Genomic DNA, 19,001 nt, shown 5'->3' with positions numbered 1-19,001 from the left:
CAGTGCCAGAAACCCCCATCCCTCCTCTGGCAACCCACTTGCGTTTTGTGCTGAACTCAGAGAGGGTACAGAATACTGCCCCCCTCACTTGCCTGCCCACAATTCCTTGTCTCCTAAGGCTATCAGGCTAGTGCTTAAACATAAGGCTGGTCTTAACACTGCAATGAAAGGCCACGAATCAGAGAGGAGGGACAAATCACCAAGGATAGCTCAGTTGGTACAGCATGAGACTCTTAATCTAAGGGTCAAGGGTTCAAGTCCCAGGTTGGGCAAAAACATTCCTGCATTGCAGGGGGTTGGACTAAGTGGTCCCCGCGGTCCCATCAAACTCTGCAGTTCTGTGAAATCTCCATGGGTAAGGTGTGGCGAGAGAGGAAGGCCCCTCCCCAGGCGTAGGTTTGGAATTGACAAGAGGGCCTACGTAGATGACCTTGATCTCCAAGCGTGCTCATATGAGAAGCTGGTCCAACAGAAACCATGGTCCAAAACCAGTTTCACAATCTGTATCATGGTTAACTCTTGCATCTGCCAGACTTGAAGCTTTCATTCGTTTGTTCAGAATAGTATGAAAACTTTCTTTTTACAGAAATCTTAAGTGCAAAAAAATGGAAGTACAAAATAGGAAGTCCACAGTAAGGCAAAACCTTTCTTTGGGCCAACTGAAATGTCACAAAATAAGTCAGCAAGCTCTTCAATTCTCCGAAAGCTTCTTTTACGCTCCCCAACACTCCCAAGTATTCATTTGGGGCAGAGGAGTTGAATTCCCTGTGTGGGTTCTCTGATGGCTAAGAAGGGCTGTGCTAGCAACAGGGTTCTTGCTTAATCTCAGAAGCCATACACTGGCTTTCCTCTGTGAATTCCCCTAGAGGGCATAAGATGGATACACCATCTGAAGCCATTTCAACGCTCCAAGCAATGATGGGTCTCCCAACCCCAGCGTGAACTTTTTGGTGTCTGTTTAGATCCGCTTTTCTGTAAAACCTCTTCCCACATTCCAGGCACTGGAAAGGTCTCACCCCAGTGTGGATTCTCTGGTGTGAAGTAAGGTCCGTTTGCTGCCTGAAATACTTCCCACACTCTGGGCACTGATACGGTTTCTCTCCTGTGTGTATGCTTTGATGGGAGGTGAGGCTCTTTTTCTGACTGAAGGTCTTCCCGCACTCCTGACACTCGTATCGTCTCTCTCCGGTGTGGATTCTTTGGTGTGTGAGAAGGTTGGACTTGTCGTAAAAGCTCTTCCCGCAGTGCGAGCACATGAAGGGTCTCTCCCCGGTGTGGATTCTCTGGTGGGAAGTGAAGCTCGTGATTTGGCTGAAGCTCTTTCCACATTCCGTGCAAGTATATGGTTTCTCCCCCGTGTGGATTCTTTGGTGTCTAGTAAGGTGTGGCTTATCGTAGAAGCTCTTCCCGCATTCCGAGCAAACGTACGGTTTCTCCCCAGTGTGGATTCTTTGGTGGGAAGTCAGGCCGAAGCTTTGATGGAAGCCTTTTCCACATACCAAGCACTGATATGGTTTCTCCCCTGTGTGGATTCTTTGGTGGATGACCAGGCTCGATTTGTCGTAAAATCCCTTTCCACACTCGGAACACTTATACGGTCTTTCTCCCGTATGAATTCTTTGATGTGACGAGAAGCTTGCTAGCTGCCGGAAACTCTTTCCACACTCCAGACATTTGTATGGCTTCTCTCCTGTGTGGATTCTCCAATGAACGTTAAGGTCTGACTTGCGATTGAAGCTTTTCCCACATACTGGGCAGACATTTTTTCTTTGCCCTTTCTGTTTTCCCTGCTGAACTAAGATTTCGGGGAAATTGTCACCCTGCCATGTAACAGATTCGTTCATCCACATCTCCGTTTGATTTCCTTCCTGTTTTTCTGGCTCAACTTGATCTCTAATCTCCTCTTCCATTTCTAGATTCTTGTTCCTTTCCGACGACTCTCCATATGTCCCTTCATCAGTGTTACGCTCCCACTCATCACCTTCTGGAATACAGAGAGAGAAACTTGGTTAGAGGACAAAGCAGGGGAACAAGAAGGAAGTATTTTTTTAATCACCCATCATGCCAAATATACTGCTGCAGAGGAGACATCATACAGGTGTGGTTCTGCTTCCACATTCTTTCCAAAGACTTATAACTGCTCTACACATCCAACAGAAGTTCCTAGACTGTGCCTTCCAGATTTGATTGGGGCTGCACTTGAAGATGACTTAGAAACTTCAACTGGTCCAAACTGCAGCGGCCAAATTACTGTCTGGGGTTCCATTTAAATCTCATATAACACATGTTTTCAAACAGCTGCATTTTTTTATCCCATCTCAGCTGCATGTAAGTTGATCTACCCCTTTTGCAATGAACAGACCACACACTGCTAAGTAAGTTTAAAATGCTTTACTTACAGTTCCAAGCTGCACTGGGTACCAGGCAATGGGTTAATTCCCAGGCCCAATTCAAGGTAATCATGCTTGTGTTTAAAGCCATAAATCATTCAGGCCCCAAATATATGAAAAACTGCCTCCTTTCCTACAGACCTCCAAGAAGCCCACCCCCACCCCCCGAAGCTCAGGATAGTGATGGTGGCAGACTATAAACTGTAGAACTCCCTCCCCACAGAAGTGTGTCTGGCAACTTCATTACAGTGGTACCTTGGTACTCAAATGGCTTGGCTCCCGAACAAATTGGCTCCCAAACGCTGCAAACCCGGAAATAAGTGTTCCGGTTTGCGAAAGTTTTTCAGAAGCCGAACGTCTGACGTGGCTTCTGCTTGAGTGCAGGAAGCTCCTGCAGCCAATCGGAAGCCACGCCTTGGTTGTCGAACAGTTTTGGGGGTTGAACAGACTCCCGAAACGTATTAAGTTCGAGAACCAAGTTACCACTGTATATATGCTTTAGACAAACCTCTTTAACCTGGCCTTTGACACCTGAGAGGAATATTTTCAAGATTCACTGTATATTTTGTGACAGCATTTTTAAAAGTTGTATTGTATTATAACAAATGGATGGGACTTAACAAAGTGTGGCCCTTACCCAGAGAGGCCACGTTCCAGTAATTCTCCAGTTGCACCTCCCCGTGCAGAGCCCTTTGGCCCGGATCCAGCAGAGCCCACTCCTCCTCGGTAAAACACACAGCCACTTCCTCAAAGGCCATGGGACCCTGAATGGGGAAGAAAATGCCACGTCCTTCAAGTTATATGTATCTTACATTTATACATATATATCTTGGGCTAGGGTATTTTTAGCGGAGAGCGGTTGTTGTGGGAATGGTTGTTGCTGTTGTCACTGTTCATTTCTTGCACCTTTATTTTGGATATTATTATTTATGTGGAAATTGTTCAATTGGGTCGTGCGCTTTTTGATGCTTCGCTAATTGTTTGTGACTACTTTGGTGGTGCTTGTAGTTATCTATTTTTTTTATATGTTGTAAGCCACCTTGAGCACGATTTTAACTTTGGAAAGGTGGCATACAAATTAAAGATTGACAAACAGATTCTGAAAGATTTCTGATTTGCAAGAAATGAGCGCCCCCTTCCAAACCACCTCACCACCCCTTTGGAGTCAAACTTTTGCCTAAGCAAAATAAGCAGAGCTCACAGCCTCTGTTGTGTGTTGTTTGATGGGTTTAACATCTCTATCAACATATGACAGGCACCCGATATACACTCGTACCTTGGAAGTAGAACAGAATCTGTTCCGGAGGTCCGTTCGACTTCCAAAACGTTCAGAAACCAAAACACAGCTTCTGATTGGCTGCGGGAAGCTCCTGAAGCCAATCGGAAGCCGGGGAAGCCCCATTGGACATTCAGCTTCCAAAAATAGTTCGCAAACCGAAACAGTCATTTCTGTTTGGGGGCCAAAACAGAAAACCCATCTACGACTGTATGCACTTAGACTAAGCATTAGGAAGAATTTTCTGACGATAAGAGCTGCTTCACAAGTGGAACAGACCCTCTCAGAAGGTGGTGGGCTGCTTCATTGGAAGTCAGGTGGCCATCTGTCAGGGATTCTTCGGGTGTGATTCCTGCATTGCAGGGGGCTGGACTGGCTAACCCTCATGTGGTCCCCTCCATCTCTACACTTCTGTGAATCTATGGAATGTGGAGGCTCCCCAACCACCCTGTGTACATGTTTTTCTGACGGTCCTTACCTGAGTTGACTGTGCAGAAGCTGTTGCTCTGTCACAAGTGAGGGATGATTCAGAGAGGGTCAAGGACAACACGCCATTGCCTGCTACAGAAGATGGCGAAAACAGATGTTGTTTTTGCTTTTAGAAAACCAGTGCTAATAATAATAATAATAATAATAATAATAATAATAATAATAATAATAATAATTTATTATTTATACCCCACCCATCTGGGTGGCTCCCAATCGAGTGTCAAAAACAATACAGCATTAAATATTAAAAACTTCCCTGAACAGGGCTGCCTTCAGATGTCTTTTAAAGATAAGATAGCTGTTTATTTCCTTCACATCTGATGGGAGGGCGTTCCACAGGGTGGGTGCCACTACCAAGAAGGCCCTCTGTCTGGTTCCCTGTAACCTGACTTCTCACAGGGAAGGAACTGCCAGAAGGCCCTCAGCGCTGGACCTTAGTGTCCGGGCAGAACAATGGGGGTGGAGACACTCCCATTGGTATACTCCCATTCGGGTATACTAGGCTGAGGCCATTTAGGGCTTTAAAGGTCAGCACCAACACTTTGAATTGTGCTCGGAAACGTACTGGGAGCATTTTAAGGCATTTAAAAACATATTAAGGCATTTAAAAGCAGGCATTTGAAGGCTAAAATCTTGGCAACCCTGAGGGTAATTGTGACTGCTTTAAACTGTTTTTAGGATGTTTTAAATTACCGTATTTTTCGCTCTATAAGACGCACTTTCCCCCTCCTAAGAAGTAAGGAGAAATGTGTGTGCATCTTATGGAGCAAATGCAGGCTCCATGGCTTCAGCGAAAGCAACGCGAAGTCTCCAGAGCGCAGCCAGGAGAAGCCAGGAGAGCAAGAGGGGTTGGTGCGCACCGATCCCTCTTGTTCTCCTGGCTTCGCTTCGCTGGAGAGGTGCTGCGCAGCTTTCCCTCTCTGCGCAGCGCCCCTTCAGCGAAGCAGGAGGAGAAAAGGAAGGTGCTCCGTTTTTCCTGCCGCTTCACTGAAGGGGCGCTGCGCAGAGAGGGAGAGAATATATTTTTTCTTGTTCTCCCCCTCCCCCACAGGCAAGATCAGCGACTCATTAATTACAGGCTTCCACAAAAGGGAAGAAGGAGATCTAGACTTTTTCCTGGAGAACGTCATAGCACCCAGAAACTCAAGGAACGGGAAACCGTCCCTTACCCAGCGACACGTCTTGAGTCCGAATCTCTGGCGCGATTCCCACACAGAGTGACTTCTTGCAGGCATTAGGAACGTCCTTTTCTGACTCGAGGGAATCAGCGACCGCTTGTGGGAGGGACCGCGGCACCTGAAACAGCAACCAAGATTTTATTCAGGGAGCAGGGAAGAAAACTAGGGGATTGGGATGGATTTTCACCATCTTCTTCTTCCAGCTCTGCAAAACTCTGCAGCACTCAGTGGGGCTGAAACAGGAACACAGGAAGCAGAGAATGGCCCACCTGCCACCAGGGTGGATTTGATTTAAATCAAATTGATTTAAATCACAATTTATACCATGATTTAAATCACTAGTAGCTTTTACAGTTATATCAAAAATTACTGATTTGGTTATACTATTAGAAATACATAGGCAGATAATAATGAAATTACAGTGGTACCTCGGGTTACATACGTTTCAGGATACATACTGTCAGGGGTTTAGGTGCAGAGGCACGGGCAAGGGAGGAAACAGAGAGCGAAGGGGAGGAGACAGAGGAAAGGATGAGTGATGACGACGACCCGAGATCTCCCAGTCTTTCCAGTGAATCAGAGGATTCACAGAAAGGAGCACCAGTGGCCAGGGCAAGGGGGGAATCTAGAGAGGCACCCCAGGAAGATAGAGCCAGAGGAGACTCAGGGGGGAGCAGCTGGAAATCGGGACCAGCGTCACCGCCAGGAAGCAGGGAAGAGGAAAGGAGCCAGGGGGGAAGCGCTGGCAGCTCACCACAGGAGGGAGGGCAGGAGTCAGGAGTGGCCACACCTCCATCGGGGAGCGAAGAAACGGTTAAGAGGAAAGTGGAAGGTTGGGCGCGCGCGCCAAGTTCAAATGCAGAGGAAGGCGGCGCAGTGAGCAGCCCCGAAAGGGAACCAGGTCCTAAAGCCCGGCGCAAGGAGGCAGAAGGGTCCGGGTCAGCGTCAGAAGAATCCCGGAAGGAAGAAGCCCCGGGGGGTAGAGGGACCCAGAGGAGAACAGTCAGGAGGAAAAGGTGGAGCAAGGCTAGGATATTAAGTTGGTGCGCACGGGGCGGAGACTCAGACGGAGCCTCGCCGATCTAGCTAGTAGACGTAGAGTTGCAGACAGCAGCGTGAGAATGGAAACTGTAATTCAATAAAGACTTTTACTTAATGACCGCTGGCTAGCGTGATCCTCTGTGAGCTAGGATCTTGAAGCAGCTCTGACAGTAGGCTCCGTCTCGACATTGTGGGCATCTGCAGCCTCGAGGAGGGGAGAGAAACAGGCGCCCACTAGCGAGCTCACGAACGGCAGGAGACATGACGGCTGAGCAGCAGATAGAGGACCTCAGGAAAGCAGTGGCACAACTGAACGCCGAGGTTCTCGCATCCAGGAAGAGAGAGGACGAGGCAGCTGCCGCCTGCAGGGATCTCCAGGTCAGGTTAGACGTACTGGCAAAGCAAACACCCCGGCAGGAGGGAATTGGGTTGGCGAGACGGACAGGCGGACTGCTCTCTCACTTCGATGGGAACCTGCAACAGTATCCCAACTTTAGAGCCGATGTACTGTGCGCACTGCAACTGTTGCATAAAGACTTTAGAGATGAACAGGAGAGAGTGGGGTTCATCATGTCCCATCTGCATGGGGAGGCGAAAGCATGGTTGCGCAATTTATGGAGAGATAACGATCCGGCGCTCCAGAATGCGGATGCCTTTATTAAAGCGATGGATGGGTGTTTCTTATCAAGTATTGACATTGATCTTGCACGGAAGGAGGTGCATGGGCTGAGACAAGGGAGGGCCAGCGTCAGACAGTATCATGCCCGCTTTTTCGCCTTGGTCAGCGCCCTGGAATGGGACAGAGATTCGGCTCCTGTAAGAGACCTCTTTTGGGAGGGACTGCACAACTCGATTAAAGATGAGATAGCGAGGGGGGAGAGACCCCGAACCACCCAGGAGGTCGTTCAGAGGGCACTGGCTGTGGGGGTGAGGCTGGAAGGACGTCCGTGGAGCAAGGACGAAGGACGTGGAGGGCGCGAACCAGCCGGGGGCCCCTCCTTCTTTCCCAGAGAAGCAGCACGGGCGCAATCCACGCCTCCGCCAGGAGGAGGAGCCGAACCTATGGAGGTTGGAGGTGCAAGGGCTCAGTCAGCAACCAGAGCCCTAGCACCGGCAGCAGTGAAGGCGAAGCCTCCTAGAGGGACCAGGAAGTGTTACGTCTGTGAGCAGCCAGGGCATATGGCGAAAGAGTGTCCCCAGAGGCCCCACAAGCTTACTGCAGCCTCAGCAATGGTGACTGCAGCAACGCAGCAGGGAGGACCACAGCAGGGAAACGACGAGGTCTGGCTGGAGGAAGAGGCACTGGGGCCCAGCCAGACGTGTTAGTGACGCAGTCCCCAGAGATTTTACAGCCAGTGAACCCCCTCCCGCCCAAACCAGTAGTGAGGCTCACAGCATCTCTCCAGCTGCCCAATGGAATCACCATGGACGTGCCAATCACCATCGACTCCGGCAGCAACGCGGACTTTATAGGGCAGGAATTTGTCGACAGGCACGCTGTGCAGTTGCTGCCGGCCACACTGCCCCTGCAGGTTGTCACTGTGGATGGCAGGGAGCTGCTAGGGGGGCAAGTGGTGAAGCAGACGCCACCAATGGTGATGCGACTTGGAAATCACAGGGAAGTCATCAGCTTCAACGTCACTCAACTGTCTGACACGCCCATTGTATTGGGCATGAGTTGGCTGGACAAGCACAGCCCAACGATGGCTTGGTTCCAGAGGCAGCTGGTTTTCGGCTCTTCCTTTTGTGCTGAACACTGCATCGTACCCAGGCAGGAAGGAGAGGAAGAGGAGTCACAGCTGCTGCTAGGCACGCTGCAAGCGATTCCCCACAAGTACGCAGAATTTCTGGAAGTTTTCTGCGAGAAGGAGGCGGACAGGCTACCCCCTCACAGACCATATGACTGCAAAATTGACCTGCTGCCGGGGGCGGCGCTGCCTAAAGGGAAGCTGTATTCCATGTCTGAGGACGAACTGCAGGAACTCAAAGACTTCATCGATCATAATTTGGAGCGCGGTTTCATCCGAGAGTCGAAGGCAGCGGGGGGCAGTCCTGTATTCTTTGTTAAGAAGCGAGACACACCCCAAAAAAGACTCGTAGTGGATTACAGGATTTTGAACAGTGTGACCAAGCCGTCGGACTTCCCCATGCCCCGCATCGACGACCTCCTGGCGAAGGTACGGAAGGGAAAGGTGTTCACCAAGTTGGACCTGCGGGGGGCGTACAACCTCATTCGCATGCGGGAGGGTGATGAGTGGAAGACAGCCATGTTCACGCCACTGGGTACCTACGAATACAGAGTTATGCCTTTTGGACTGCAAAATGGCGCTCACGTTTTTCAAGCATTTATGCATCACGTGTTGGCGGGACTTCTCTACAAGACGTGCGTCTGTTTCTTGGATGACATCCTGATCTTTTCGGAGTCGCAGCAAGAACATGACAAGCACGTCAAGGAAGTGCTGGGCAGGCTAACGCAACACAGGCTCTACGCCAAGCTGGAGAAGTGCCAATTTGACGTGCCGGAGGTGGATTTTCTGGGCTACAAGCTGTCTGACAAGGGGCTCGCCATGGACAGCGCCAAGGTTCGAGCAGTGTTGGATTGGAAGAGCCCACGCAACCGGAAGGAGGTCCAACGGTTTGTCGGCTTTGCGAACTTCTATCGCAAGTTTATCAAGGGCTTCGCGATGCAGACGGCGGCCATCACTGACACCCTTAGCTCCAAGAAGAAGAAGTTCATCTGGACAGAGCAGGCGGAGCAGTCCTTTCAGGCCCTCAAGCGTCTCTTCGCGTCGGAAGAGCAGCTGCTTCATGTCAACCCCAGCATGCCGATGAGGGTGGAGACAGACGCTTCGGACAGAGCAGTGGGGGCGGTCCTGCTGCAGAAGGACCAGCAGGGCGTGTGGCGGCCGGGAGCGTTTTACTCCAGGAAGCTCAGCAAGTCCGAGCAGAACTACACCATATGGGACAGGGAGTTGCTGGCCATTCATGCAGCGTTCAAGGCGTGGAGGCACTTTCTGATCGGCGCCAAGCACACGGTGCAGGTTTGCACGGACCACAAGAATCTGGAACACTGGCGCACGGCACAGTTCCTGAACCAGAGGCAGATACGTTGGGCTGAGTTCTTTGCGGACTTCGACTTCCGAATAGAGTATGTCCCGGGGGACACCAACATCATGGCAGACGCTCTCTCCCGCAAGCCACAGTATCTGGAGGACGCAACACCAGCGGCCGCCATGCACATCTTTGCACCGACAGTGTGGGCGTGCGCCGCGGCGACCGTGGACCTAGAGGCGGTGCGGCGAGCGTTGCAGGGGGACTCCTTCGCACAAACGAAGATGGCAGAGGTGCGAGGGGGCAAGGCAGCGGCCGACGGTTTCCAGCTACGAGATGGATTGCTCATCCGTAAAGGGGCCATCTACGTGCCGGGTGACGAACTTCGAGCCAAGGTGCTTCAGCAGCTGCACGACGCACCCACGGCCGGGCACTTTGGCAAGGAGAAGACGGTGGAATTAGTAGCCAGGGATTTCTGGTGGCCTGGAATGAGAGGGGAGGTCGCAGACTACGTGGCGAGGTGTGACACTTGCCAGAGGGCAAAGACGGTGCACAAACCGCCGGCTGGACTGTTGGAGCCGCTGCAAACTCCGGTCGAACCTTGGGAAAGGGTGGCTCTGGACTTTGTCACGGATCTGCCCAGCTCAAGGGGCAAGACGGCAGTGTTGGTGGTGGTGGACCTGTTCTCCAAGATGGCGCATTTCATTCCGTGTGCTAAGGTGGCCACGGCAGAGCAAACCGCCAAACTGTTCATAGACCACGTGTTCAAGGTTCACGGTCTGCCACGGTCTATTCTGTCCGACCGCGGGCGGCAGTTCATCTCGAACTTCTGGCAGAAGCTGATGGGCTTCCTAAACGTCAAGATCAATCTGGCGTCGGCGAGACACCCGCAGACCAACGGGCAAGCGGAGCGAGTCAATGCCATCATGCAGCAGTACCTGAGATGTTATGCGAACCAACAGCCTGCGACGTGGGTGGATTACCTGCCGCTTGCAGAGTTTGCCTACAACAACACGAAGCACGTATCCACGGGCGTCACGCCGTTCTTCGCCAACAACGGGCGGCACCCTAGAACCTTCCCGGGACTGGAATGCAGGGGAGAAGGGGAGCCGCAGTCAGCAGATGCGTTCGCGTCGGAGCTGCAGGAAGTCCACGATCAGCTGCGGCGCCACCTGGAGCTGGCTAAACACGCATACAAGGTACAAGCGGACAAACACAGAAGGGTTGGCGAAGAGCTCCACGTGGGAGACTGGGTCTGGTTAGCAGCCCACGCAGTGCCGGCCAGGTCGTTGGCCAAGAAGAAACTAGGGCATAAACAACTGGGGCCCTACCAAGTCGAAGAGCAGGTCAACCCGGTGGCTTTCAGGCTGGCGCTTCCGGAGGGTTCCAGAATGCATCCGGTGTTCCACAGATCGGTGCTCACTCCCTACAAGGCACCGCACAGGTTCCAGGAACCCGGAACGGCGCCGAGTCCGCTCAGAGAAGGAACGGGGCACGCGGGAGTGGCACAGGAGGAGCGCATCAACGAAGTCACGGAGATTTTGGACTCCAGATGGGGGGAAGAGGGAGTAGAATACTTTCTCGCCAGGGAGGGCACCCCGGCCAGTGCGAACAGCTGGGTGCCGGACTACGCTTTAGACGAACCTCTGCTCAAAGACGAGTTTCATGCCCTCTTCCCACATAGACCTATGCCAGCGGACTTTTTCGACGACTGGCTTTTCACGCCCACGCTTTCGGACAGCACGTTCAGGGGGTTCGACTCGGACGAGGAACCGACACGAGACGTCCGTTCCCCGGAGGGGTCACCCTCGGGATCTGTCTCAGAACCCTCGTATTGGTGGGACGATAGGCCGGAGGAGCAGTTCCGCAGGAAGTGGCTGGACTGTTCCGGCCGAGCAACGCCGCCTGGAGGAAGTGCGGGAGAGACGGACATGGACATTTTCGGGGACGACCCTGGTTTCGAGCGCGGCGGCACAGAGATGGAAGAGGAGGTGACTGTCGTCAACGAGAGCAGGGAGGAAGACCCGGAAGAGTTCCGATGGAGGCCTGCCACGGGAAGCGACCGATATCCGACGTTCGTCCCTTTGCAACAGCAGCCCCCAGCTCCAGCACCGGAAGGAGGGGAGGGGGGACTGGGGGGCTTCGAGGGGGGGATGGATGTCAGGGGTTTAGGTGCAGAGGCACGGGCAAGGGAGGAAACAGAGAGCGAAGGGGAGGAGACAGAGGAAAGGATGAGTGATGACGACGACCCGAGATCTCCCAGTCTTTCCAGTGAATCAGAGGATTCACAGAAAGGAGCACCAGTGGCCAGGGCAAGGGGGGAATCTAGAGAGGCACCCCAGGAAGATAGAGCCAGAGGAGACTCAGGGGGGAGCAGCTGGAAATCGGGACCAGCGTCACCGCCAGGAAGCAGGGAAGAGGAAAGGAGCCAGGGGGGAAGCGCTGGCAGCTCACCACAGGAGGGAGGGCAGGAGTCAGGAGTGGCCACACCTCCATCGGGGAGCGAAGAAACGGTTAAGAGGAAAGTGGAAGGTTGGGCGCGCGCGCCAAGTTCAAATGCAGAGGAAGGCGGCGCAGTGAGCAGCCCCGAAAGGGAACCAGGTCCTAAAGCCCGGCGCAAGGAGGCAGAAGGGTCCGGGTCAGCGTCAGAAGAATCCCGGAAGGAAGAAGCCCCGGGGGGTAGAGGGACCCAGAGGAGGACAGTCAGGAGGAAAAGGTGGAGCAAGGCTAGGATATTAAGTTGGTGCGCACGGGGCGGAGACTCAGACGGAGCCTCGCCGATCTAGCTAGTAGACGTAGAGTTGCAGACAGCAGCGTGAGAATGGAAACTGTAATTCAATAAAGACTTTTACTTAATGACCGCTGGCTAGCGTGATCCTCTGTGAGCTAGGATCTTGAAGCAGCTCTGACACATACGCTTCAGGATACAGACTCCACTAACCCAGAAATAGTGCTTCAGGTTAAGAACTTTGCTTCAGGATGAGAACAGAAATTGTGCTCTGGCGGTGCGGCGGCAGCAGGAGGCCCCATTAGCTAAAGTGGTGCTTCAGGTTAAGAACAGTTTCAGGTTAAGAACGGACCTCCGGAACGAATTAAGTCTATTGTGAGGTTGGCTGTTTACATTTGGACAACTTTCCTGCTGTACTTTATCAGAAGGAGAAAAATCATCATATCCTTAATAATAATTTAAACAATTTATTTAACTAAAACAATAACATTATCGCATATGTATCCATGTTTGTTAACTGATGTGATTAAATAATTTTATTTTTTTAACAGAGTTTTAGCACACACGAAAAACTTAAAACAAATCCTTATTTCCTCATAGTGTTTCCTTACTTCCTTATAGCTTTTGGACTGTAATGTAACTTAAATAGAAAACTGTCTTTAGGAAGATTTTCCTCCAAAAGCATTTTATTTTAAAAATCCGATTTAAATTTAAAAAATCCAATTTAAATCCAAAAAATCTGATTTAAATGAAACAAACCAGATAGGCAGGATATAAATAATTAATTATTATAAATTATTATTATTATTAACTCCCTGGAGACCTAGAGATGTGACGATAGACTGATCTGCCGCCTTCCTTTTAGCAAATGTTTTGTGCCACTGGGGAAGGTTACTGATTGCCAAAAATTGGAAAAGCAGCAGCGTCCCAACTAAAACAAACTGGTTATCTAAAATGATGGAATACTTCCATATTGCCGAACTAACAGGGAGGATAAGAGGAGATATGGTACAAAAAAGTGAATAAGGAGTGGGCTATCTTTAAGGATGTATGGAAGTGAGAGCTGGACCATAAAGAAGGTTGATCGCCAAAGAATTGATGCTTTTGAATTCTGATGCTGGGGGAGATGGTGGGACAGTGTTCTCGAAGCTACAAACATGAGTCTGACCAAACTGCAGGAGGCAGTGGAAGACAGGAGTGCCTGGCGTGCCCTGGTCCAGGGGGTCACGAAGAGTCGGACACGACTAAACGACTAAACAACAACAACAATCTTTAAGGAATACATCAAAATTTATGTGGAAAAAGTAGAATTTCTGACAGATACTGAGCGAATCCAGAAAATGATTAGAGCGAAAGGAGAGTAAAGTTAAGATAAAAGAAGAGATTAAAGAAATAATGAAATGTGTTTAAGCCAGTTGGAAAAATAAAGTAGCTTAACAAGAATGGGTGGAAGTCAAGTCACTTGGTGGGTGTCCGTGTGGGGTAGGTGTGTAGGTATGTTGAGATGTATAGTATAGGTAAGTATTATATAGAGTAATGTAGGTACGTTTTATGTTCGGAAAATTAGGTAGTGTGTTGTGTACATGTACAGTGGTGCCCCGCAAGACGAATGCCTCGCAAGACGGAAAACTCGCTAGACGAAAGAGTTTTCCGTTTTGGAGGTGCTTCGCAAAACGAATTTCCTATGGGCTTGCTTCGCAAGACGACAATGTCTTGCGAGTTCCTGCTGGGTTTTTTTCCTCCCCCCCCCCTTTTTCTAAGCCGCTAAGCCGCTTATCAGCTGATCCGATCAGCAGATAAGCCGCTAAAAGCCGCTAATAGCGCTAATCCTTCAATGGGCTTGCTTCGTAAGACAAAAAACCGCTAGACGAAGAGAATCACAGAACGGATTCTTTTCGTCTTGCGAGGCACCACTGTATTGTGTAAATGTATATGTATGTGTTTTGTTAATAAAAAAGATGGAAATATTCTCTCACCTGTTTCTCCTCTCCCTGCTTCTTCCCCTCCACCTGGCTCAGGAGGAAGCCTTCTGCCAGGGCCACCGCCTGGGAGCTGGTCTCCGCTCCGCACTCCCTGACCCAGTTCTCCATCTCCGGGGGGAGGACAGCCAGGAACTGCTCCAGGATCACCAAGTCCAGCATCTGGGCCTTAGTGAACCTTTCCGGCTTCAGCCACTGACGGCAGAGACTGTGGAGTCGGCTGCAAACCTCTCGGGGTCCCTTGGCCTCCTGGTAGAGTAACCCTCTGAAGCGCTGGCGTTGGTCATCAGAGCAGGCATCGTCCACACCTGGGATCTCTGGGACAGACTTTTCCCTGTATGTCCCACGGCTCCCAATCTCAACAGCGTCAGGGCCAGCTGCGGTTCGCTCCTCCATCTTCGCTCTGTACTCCCAAGGCGGCTTCCGAGATCGCCGTAAAGATATCCTCCCGCCAATTTCTCTCTTGTTAAAGCCAAGAGCTGTCCGGATCGGAGGCTTGCAAAGGGTTGGAGTTCTTCTGCGTGGAGCAAAGGTATTTTCACAAGCCAGTGCGGACGATTCCAGCTAGCAACCAACTGGGGCTTCTGCCTGCAGGAAAAACAGGCCAGTGTTAAGGCTCAGTGAGAAACCAGAGATTGAAGAGCTGTTTGGGGGGGAAAAATTAAAATACTGTTTGTAATGCTGTAACCTGCCCTGGAACCTTAGCGTGAATGGCAGGTAATAAGTACCGTATTTTTCACTCTATAACACGCACCCGACCATAACACACACGTAGTTTTTAGAGGAGGAATATCCGTAGGCATGCCACCCGTAGGCATTTCCTCCATAACACGCACAGACATTTCCCCTTACTTTCTAGGAGGAAAAAAGTGAGTGTTATGGTGCAAAAAATACGGTAAGTAAGTTATGCGCCCACATGCGGTGGTTTTGCCTCTAGGTCTCTACAGTGTTGGCGACACAATCTTTGATCGCATTTCTAAAATCACTGGGCTGCCCACAAAGTAGCCCCTTCTCTTGTTTTCCCTGGCCTCAAACTCCTCCATAAATATCTTCTTCATTTCCTCTTGGCTGCAGCCAGATCAATAGCTGGAGGCTGGGAAACGTCCTCTGATTTTTTATTATTACAGTGGTACCTGTGGTTGCAAACGGGATCCGTTCTGTAGTCTCGTTCGCAACCTGAAAAGAACGCAACCCGCGTCTGCGCAGGGCGCGATTTGCCACTTCTGTGCATGTGCGTGACGTCATTTTGCGCATCTGCGCATGCGTGAGTGGTGAAACACGGAAGTAACCCATTCCGTTACTTCCGGGTCACCACGGGACTCAACCTGAAAATGCGCAACCTGAAGCAAACGTAACATGAGGTATGACTGTATTATCATTATTATTATTTTTTTTATTATTATTATTATTAATAATAATAATAATAATAATAATACCTCAGTTGTCGAACAGAATCCTTTCTGGAAGACAGTTCGGCTTCTGCAACGTTTGAGAACCAAGGCACAATGGGCAGGTGGCAAATTCCATTCAGAAAATGGTGAAACATTGTTCATGTAAGCAACAACGGCAGCCAGAATATTAGTGGCAAGAAACTGGAAAAATGAAGCAATACCTACAATAGCAGAGTGGCAATCCCTAATGATAGAATATCTCCAGCTAGCAAGAGAGATCAATCGAAACAAGAGTGTATATATAGAGAATGGAGAATATTGAAAGAATACCTAAAAAACTATTGTAAGAATAAGACTCTCCTGGCAGAACCAGAGTGATTCTTGTAAATAAAAGGTGGAAATGATATTGTGTTTGCATGTACGAAAATGATTAAGTGAATTTGAGACTGTGCATTATAAAGGAAAGAATAGATAGAGTAAATGAAAATACTGCGAAGTCTTTTTTAGCTAATTCACAGTAATGTTTTTGTTCTTTTATGTGAGCTTGTATTGATCTGAATTTATGTGTAAATATGATATGGCATTTACATATATGAAATGTATAATATGTATTTTTTCTCTTTTTATTTTCTTTTATTTTTTTGCTTTATGTTTGTATTAAAAGTCATTGCGTTTTGATATTTTTTAATTCAAATCAATAAAGATTTATTTTTTAAAGGGGGGGGGGGGTTGAGAATCGCGCCTTGGAAGCCGTTCAACTTCCAAGGCACGTTTGAAAAATTCAAAGTGTTGGTGCTGACCTTTAAAGCCCCAAATGGCCTCGCCCAGTACAGTGGTACCTCGGGTTACATATGCTTCAGGTTACATACGCTTCAGGTTACAGACTCCGCTAACCCAGAAATAGCACTTCGGGTTAAGAACTTTGCTTCAGGATGAGAACAGAAATCGTGCTCCGGTGGCGCGACAGCAGCAGGAGGCCCCATCAGCTTAAGTGGTGCTTCAGGTTAAGAACAGTTTCAGGTTAAGAACGGGCCTCCGGAACGAATTAAGTACTTAACCCGAGGTACCACTGCATACCTGAAGGAGCGTCTCCACCCCCATCGTTCTGCCGGGACACTGAGGTCCAGCGCCGAGGGCCTTCTGGCAGTTCCCTCCCTGCGAGAAGTGAGGTTGCAGGGAAACAGACAGAGGGCCTTCTCGGTAGTGGCGCCCACCCTGTGGAATGCCATCCCACCAGATGTCAAGGAAATAAACAACTATCTGACTTTTAGAAGATATCTGAAGGCAGCCCTGTTTAGGGAAGTTAATGTATGGTGTTCTATTGTATTTTTAATATTTTGTTGGGAGCCGCCCAGAATGGCTGGGGAAACCCAGCCAGATGGGCAGGGTATAAGTAATAAATTGTTGTTGTTGTTGTTGTTAAACAATATTGATGAATATTATTATTATTATTAAACAATATTGATGAATATTATTATTATTAAACAATATTGATGAAGGTGGACCAGTGGTCCTTATAGAGGCCTATTCAAACCACACATTTAAAGAACTGTGTTATTCCTGCATAGCAGGGGGTTGGTCTAGATGAGCCTTAGGGGTCCCTCGCAACTCTACAATTCTATGACATCATGTTAAACATTCATGGCTTCCCCCCAAAAAAAACATCCTGGGAGCTGCAGTTTGTTAAAGGGGTGTTGAGAGTTGTTAAAAGACCCCCCCCCCAACTACATTTCAGAGTTTCCTGGGAAGGGGGGTTGATTACTAAGCCACTCTGGGAATTTTAACTCTGCGAGGGGAAGGGGGTGTGTCTCCTAATAACTCTCAGCACCCTTAAAAAACTACAGTTCACAAGGTGCTTTGTTGGGAGGGGGGAGGCACGACTGTTTAAAGTGGTATCTGAGTGCTTTAAAGGTACAGCGTGAACGTACAAAGACGGCTTCCTCTTTTCCAATTTACACAGCAGGAAACTGGGGTTTACTCAATTAAAAGCGGATTCACGCATTCTGTTGCCTTGGGGGGCAGGATCTATCGCATTTTTATTTTTCCTTTTTGCAGTTTGTAACTGTGTTTGCAGGAGGAGAGTTATTTGTTATTCTCTGCCTTTTGTGTTCTCGTTTTGTCTTTTTAGGTTGTCAACCGCCCTGCGATTTTCAGGAAAGGGGTGGTATACAAAATTAATAACTAATAATAATAATAAAGCATGAGGAGGTTTGAGCTCTGCAATCAAAACGAAACGGGGGGAATTGCTTTAAGCAAATCAGGCTTAGGGCTCAACAAAGGAGACTGTCTGGAGAGGGTCCAAAAAGTCTGGCTTTTAATTTGTATCCTGGGTAGGCAAACTAAGGCCCGGGGGGGCTGAATCCGGCCCAATCACCTTCTAAATCCGGCCCGCGGACCGTCCGGGAACCAGCGTGTTTTTACATGAGTAGAATGTGTGCTTTTATTTAAAATGCATCTCTAGGTTATTTATGGGGCATAGGAATTCGTTCATTTTTCCCCAAAATATAGTCCGGCCCCACAAGGTCTGAGGGACAGTGGACTGCCCCCCTGCTGAAAGAGTTTGCTGACCCCTGATTTATATTAATCGTGGGCTTTTGGCGACAGTTGTGCAAACCTATAGATCCGGTGTGCGTTTGAATCCCCGCCCCCCCCGCCCCCAATAGTGACAGCCTGGAGGCGCCCCCCGCCCCACCCGCGTCTCCCTTTGTAGGGACTGAAAAAGGAGGGGTGGCGCGGGAGATCCCTGTCTGCCTCCTTCTGCCTGCCTTGGGCTTCCCTCCCCACGGGACCCGACCAAAGCCCACTCCTCAGCAATGCATTGCAGCGCATTGCAACAATGCAACGTATTGCAACGCTGTAATGCAATGCATTGCAACAATGCAATTCACTGCATTGCAAGAATGCAATGCAATTGCAACAGTGCAATGCAATTGCAACAGTGCAATGCCGTCCCCTGCTCTCCTCGGAGCTATTTCCCTCCCTGGGGAATCTCCCCTTCCCGGAGAGGCCCCTTTGCACTCACCAGATGCTCTTTTGCCAGGGGAATGGTGGCAGGAGGGGTGGGGGTGGCGCAGGCAGGAAGTGGGCCTTCCTCTTTCTTCTGAGGCGCCTCTCTAGGAAGGACGACTCTCTCGCGTTAACCTTTAGACTGCTGAATCCCCCCCCCGCACTCCCGCGCTCTCTCCAGCAAGTTTGCTCGTAGAGGAGCGCGTTGCCTTGCGTTGCCCGTTCTTCTATTATTATTTTTTAAAGGCTTCTGGTTAATTTTACTTGCTCATGTTTTATTATGATGTGAAATGGCTTTGAGACACGTGTGTGTGTGTGTGTGTGTGTGTGTGTGTGTGTGTGAAAGAAGCAGTCCAATGCAATATAAAAAATAAGTAGGACGTTTAAAGCACCAAAAAAGAATCCTATGAACTGTTGTTTAAGCCGCACAGAACTGCAAACCCCAGCACCCTTAGAAAACTACAGTTCCCAT

The 19,001-nt window shown here is 49.6% G+C and overlaps 1 protein-coding gene across 2 annotated transcripts; it reads right to left on the bottom strand.

Moving 5' to 3' along the window:
- Positions 1-573: 573 nt before the first annotated feature.
- On the bottom strand, positions 574-18,585 carry LOC308580585 (uncharacterized protein). Of its 2 annotated transcripts, XM_081182446.1 has the most exons (6): positions 18,546-18,585; positions 14,130-14,720; positions 5,325-5,451; positions 4,145-4,227; positions 3,028-3,154; positions 574-1,984 (listed from the first exon to the last, which is right to left on the bottom strand). In XM_081182446.1, the coding sequence occupies exons 2-6, from the start codon at positions 14,526-14,528 to the stop codon at positions 801-803; spliced, it is 1,920 nt and encodes a 639-aa protein (XP_081038572.1). In that variant the 5' UTR covers positions 14,529-14,720; positions 18,546-18,585; the 3' UTR covers positions 574-800. The 2 variants fall into 2 exon arrangements, with proteins under 2 accessions (XP_081038572.1, XP_081038573.1); XM_081182447.1 differs by lacking the exon at positions 18,546-18,585 and having other exon boundaries at positions 14,130-14,737.
- Between the last annotated feature and the right edge of the window lie 416 nt (positions 18,586-19,001).

The sequence above is a fragment of the Podarcis bocagei genome (assembly GCF_964188305.1).
Source record: "Podarcis bocagei genome assembly, chromosome: 2".
NCBI classification, from domain to species: Eukaryota; Metazoa; Chordata; class Lepidosauria; order Squamata; family Lacertidae; genus Podarcis; species Podarcis bocagei.
This window is presented reverse-complemented; position numbering and strand designations above follow the sequence as displayed.

Excerpts from the sequence above, each read along its gene's own strand:
- LOC308580585 (XM_081182446.1), bottom strand. The coding sequence starts at position 14,528 with ATGGAGGAGCGAACCGCAGCTGGCCCTGACGCTGTTGAGATTGGGAGC. Across the intron at positions 3,155-4,144 it reads CTTCTGCACAGTCAACTCAG|GGTCCCATGGCCTTTGAGGA; the intron begins GTAAGGACCGTC and ends TTCCCCATTCAG. Across the intron at positions 1,985-3,027 it reads CTGGAACGTGGCCTCTCTGG|AAGGTGATGAGTGGGAGCGT; the intron begins GTAAGGGCCACA and ends TCTGTATTCCAG.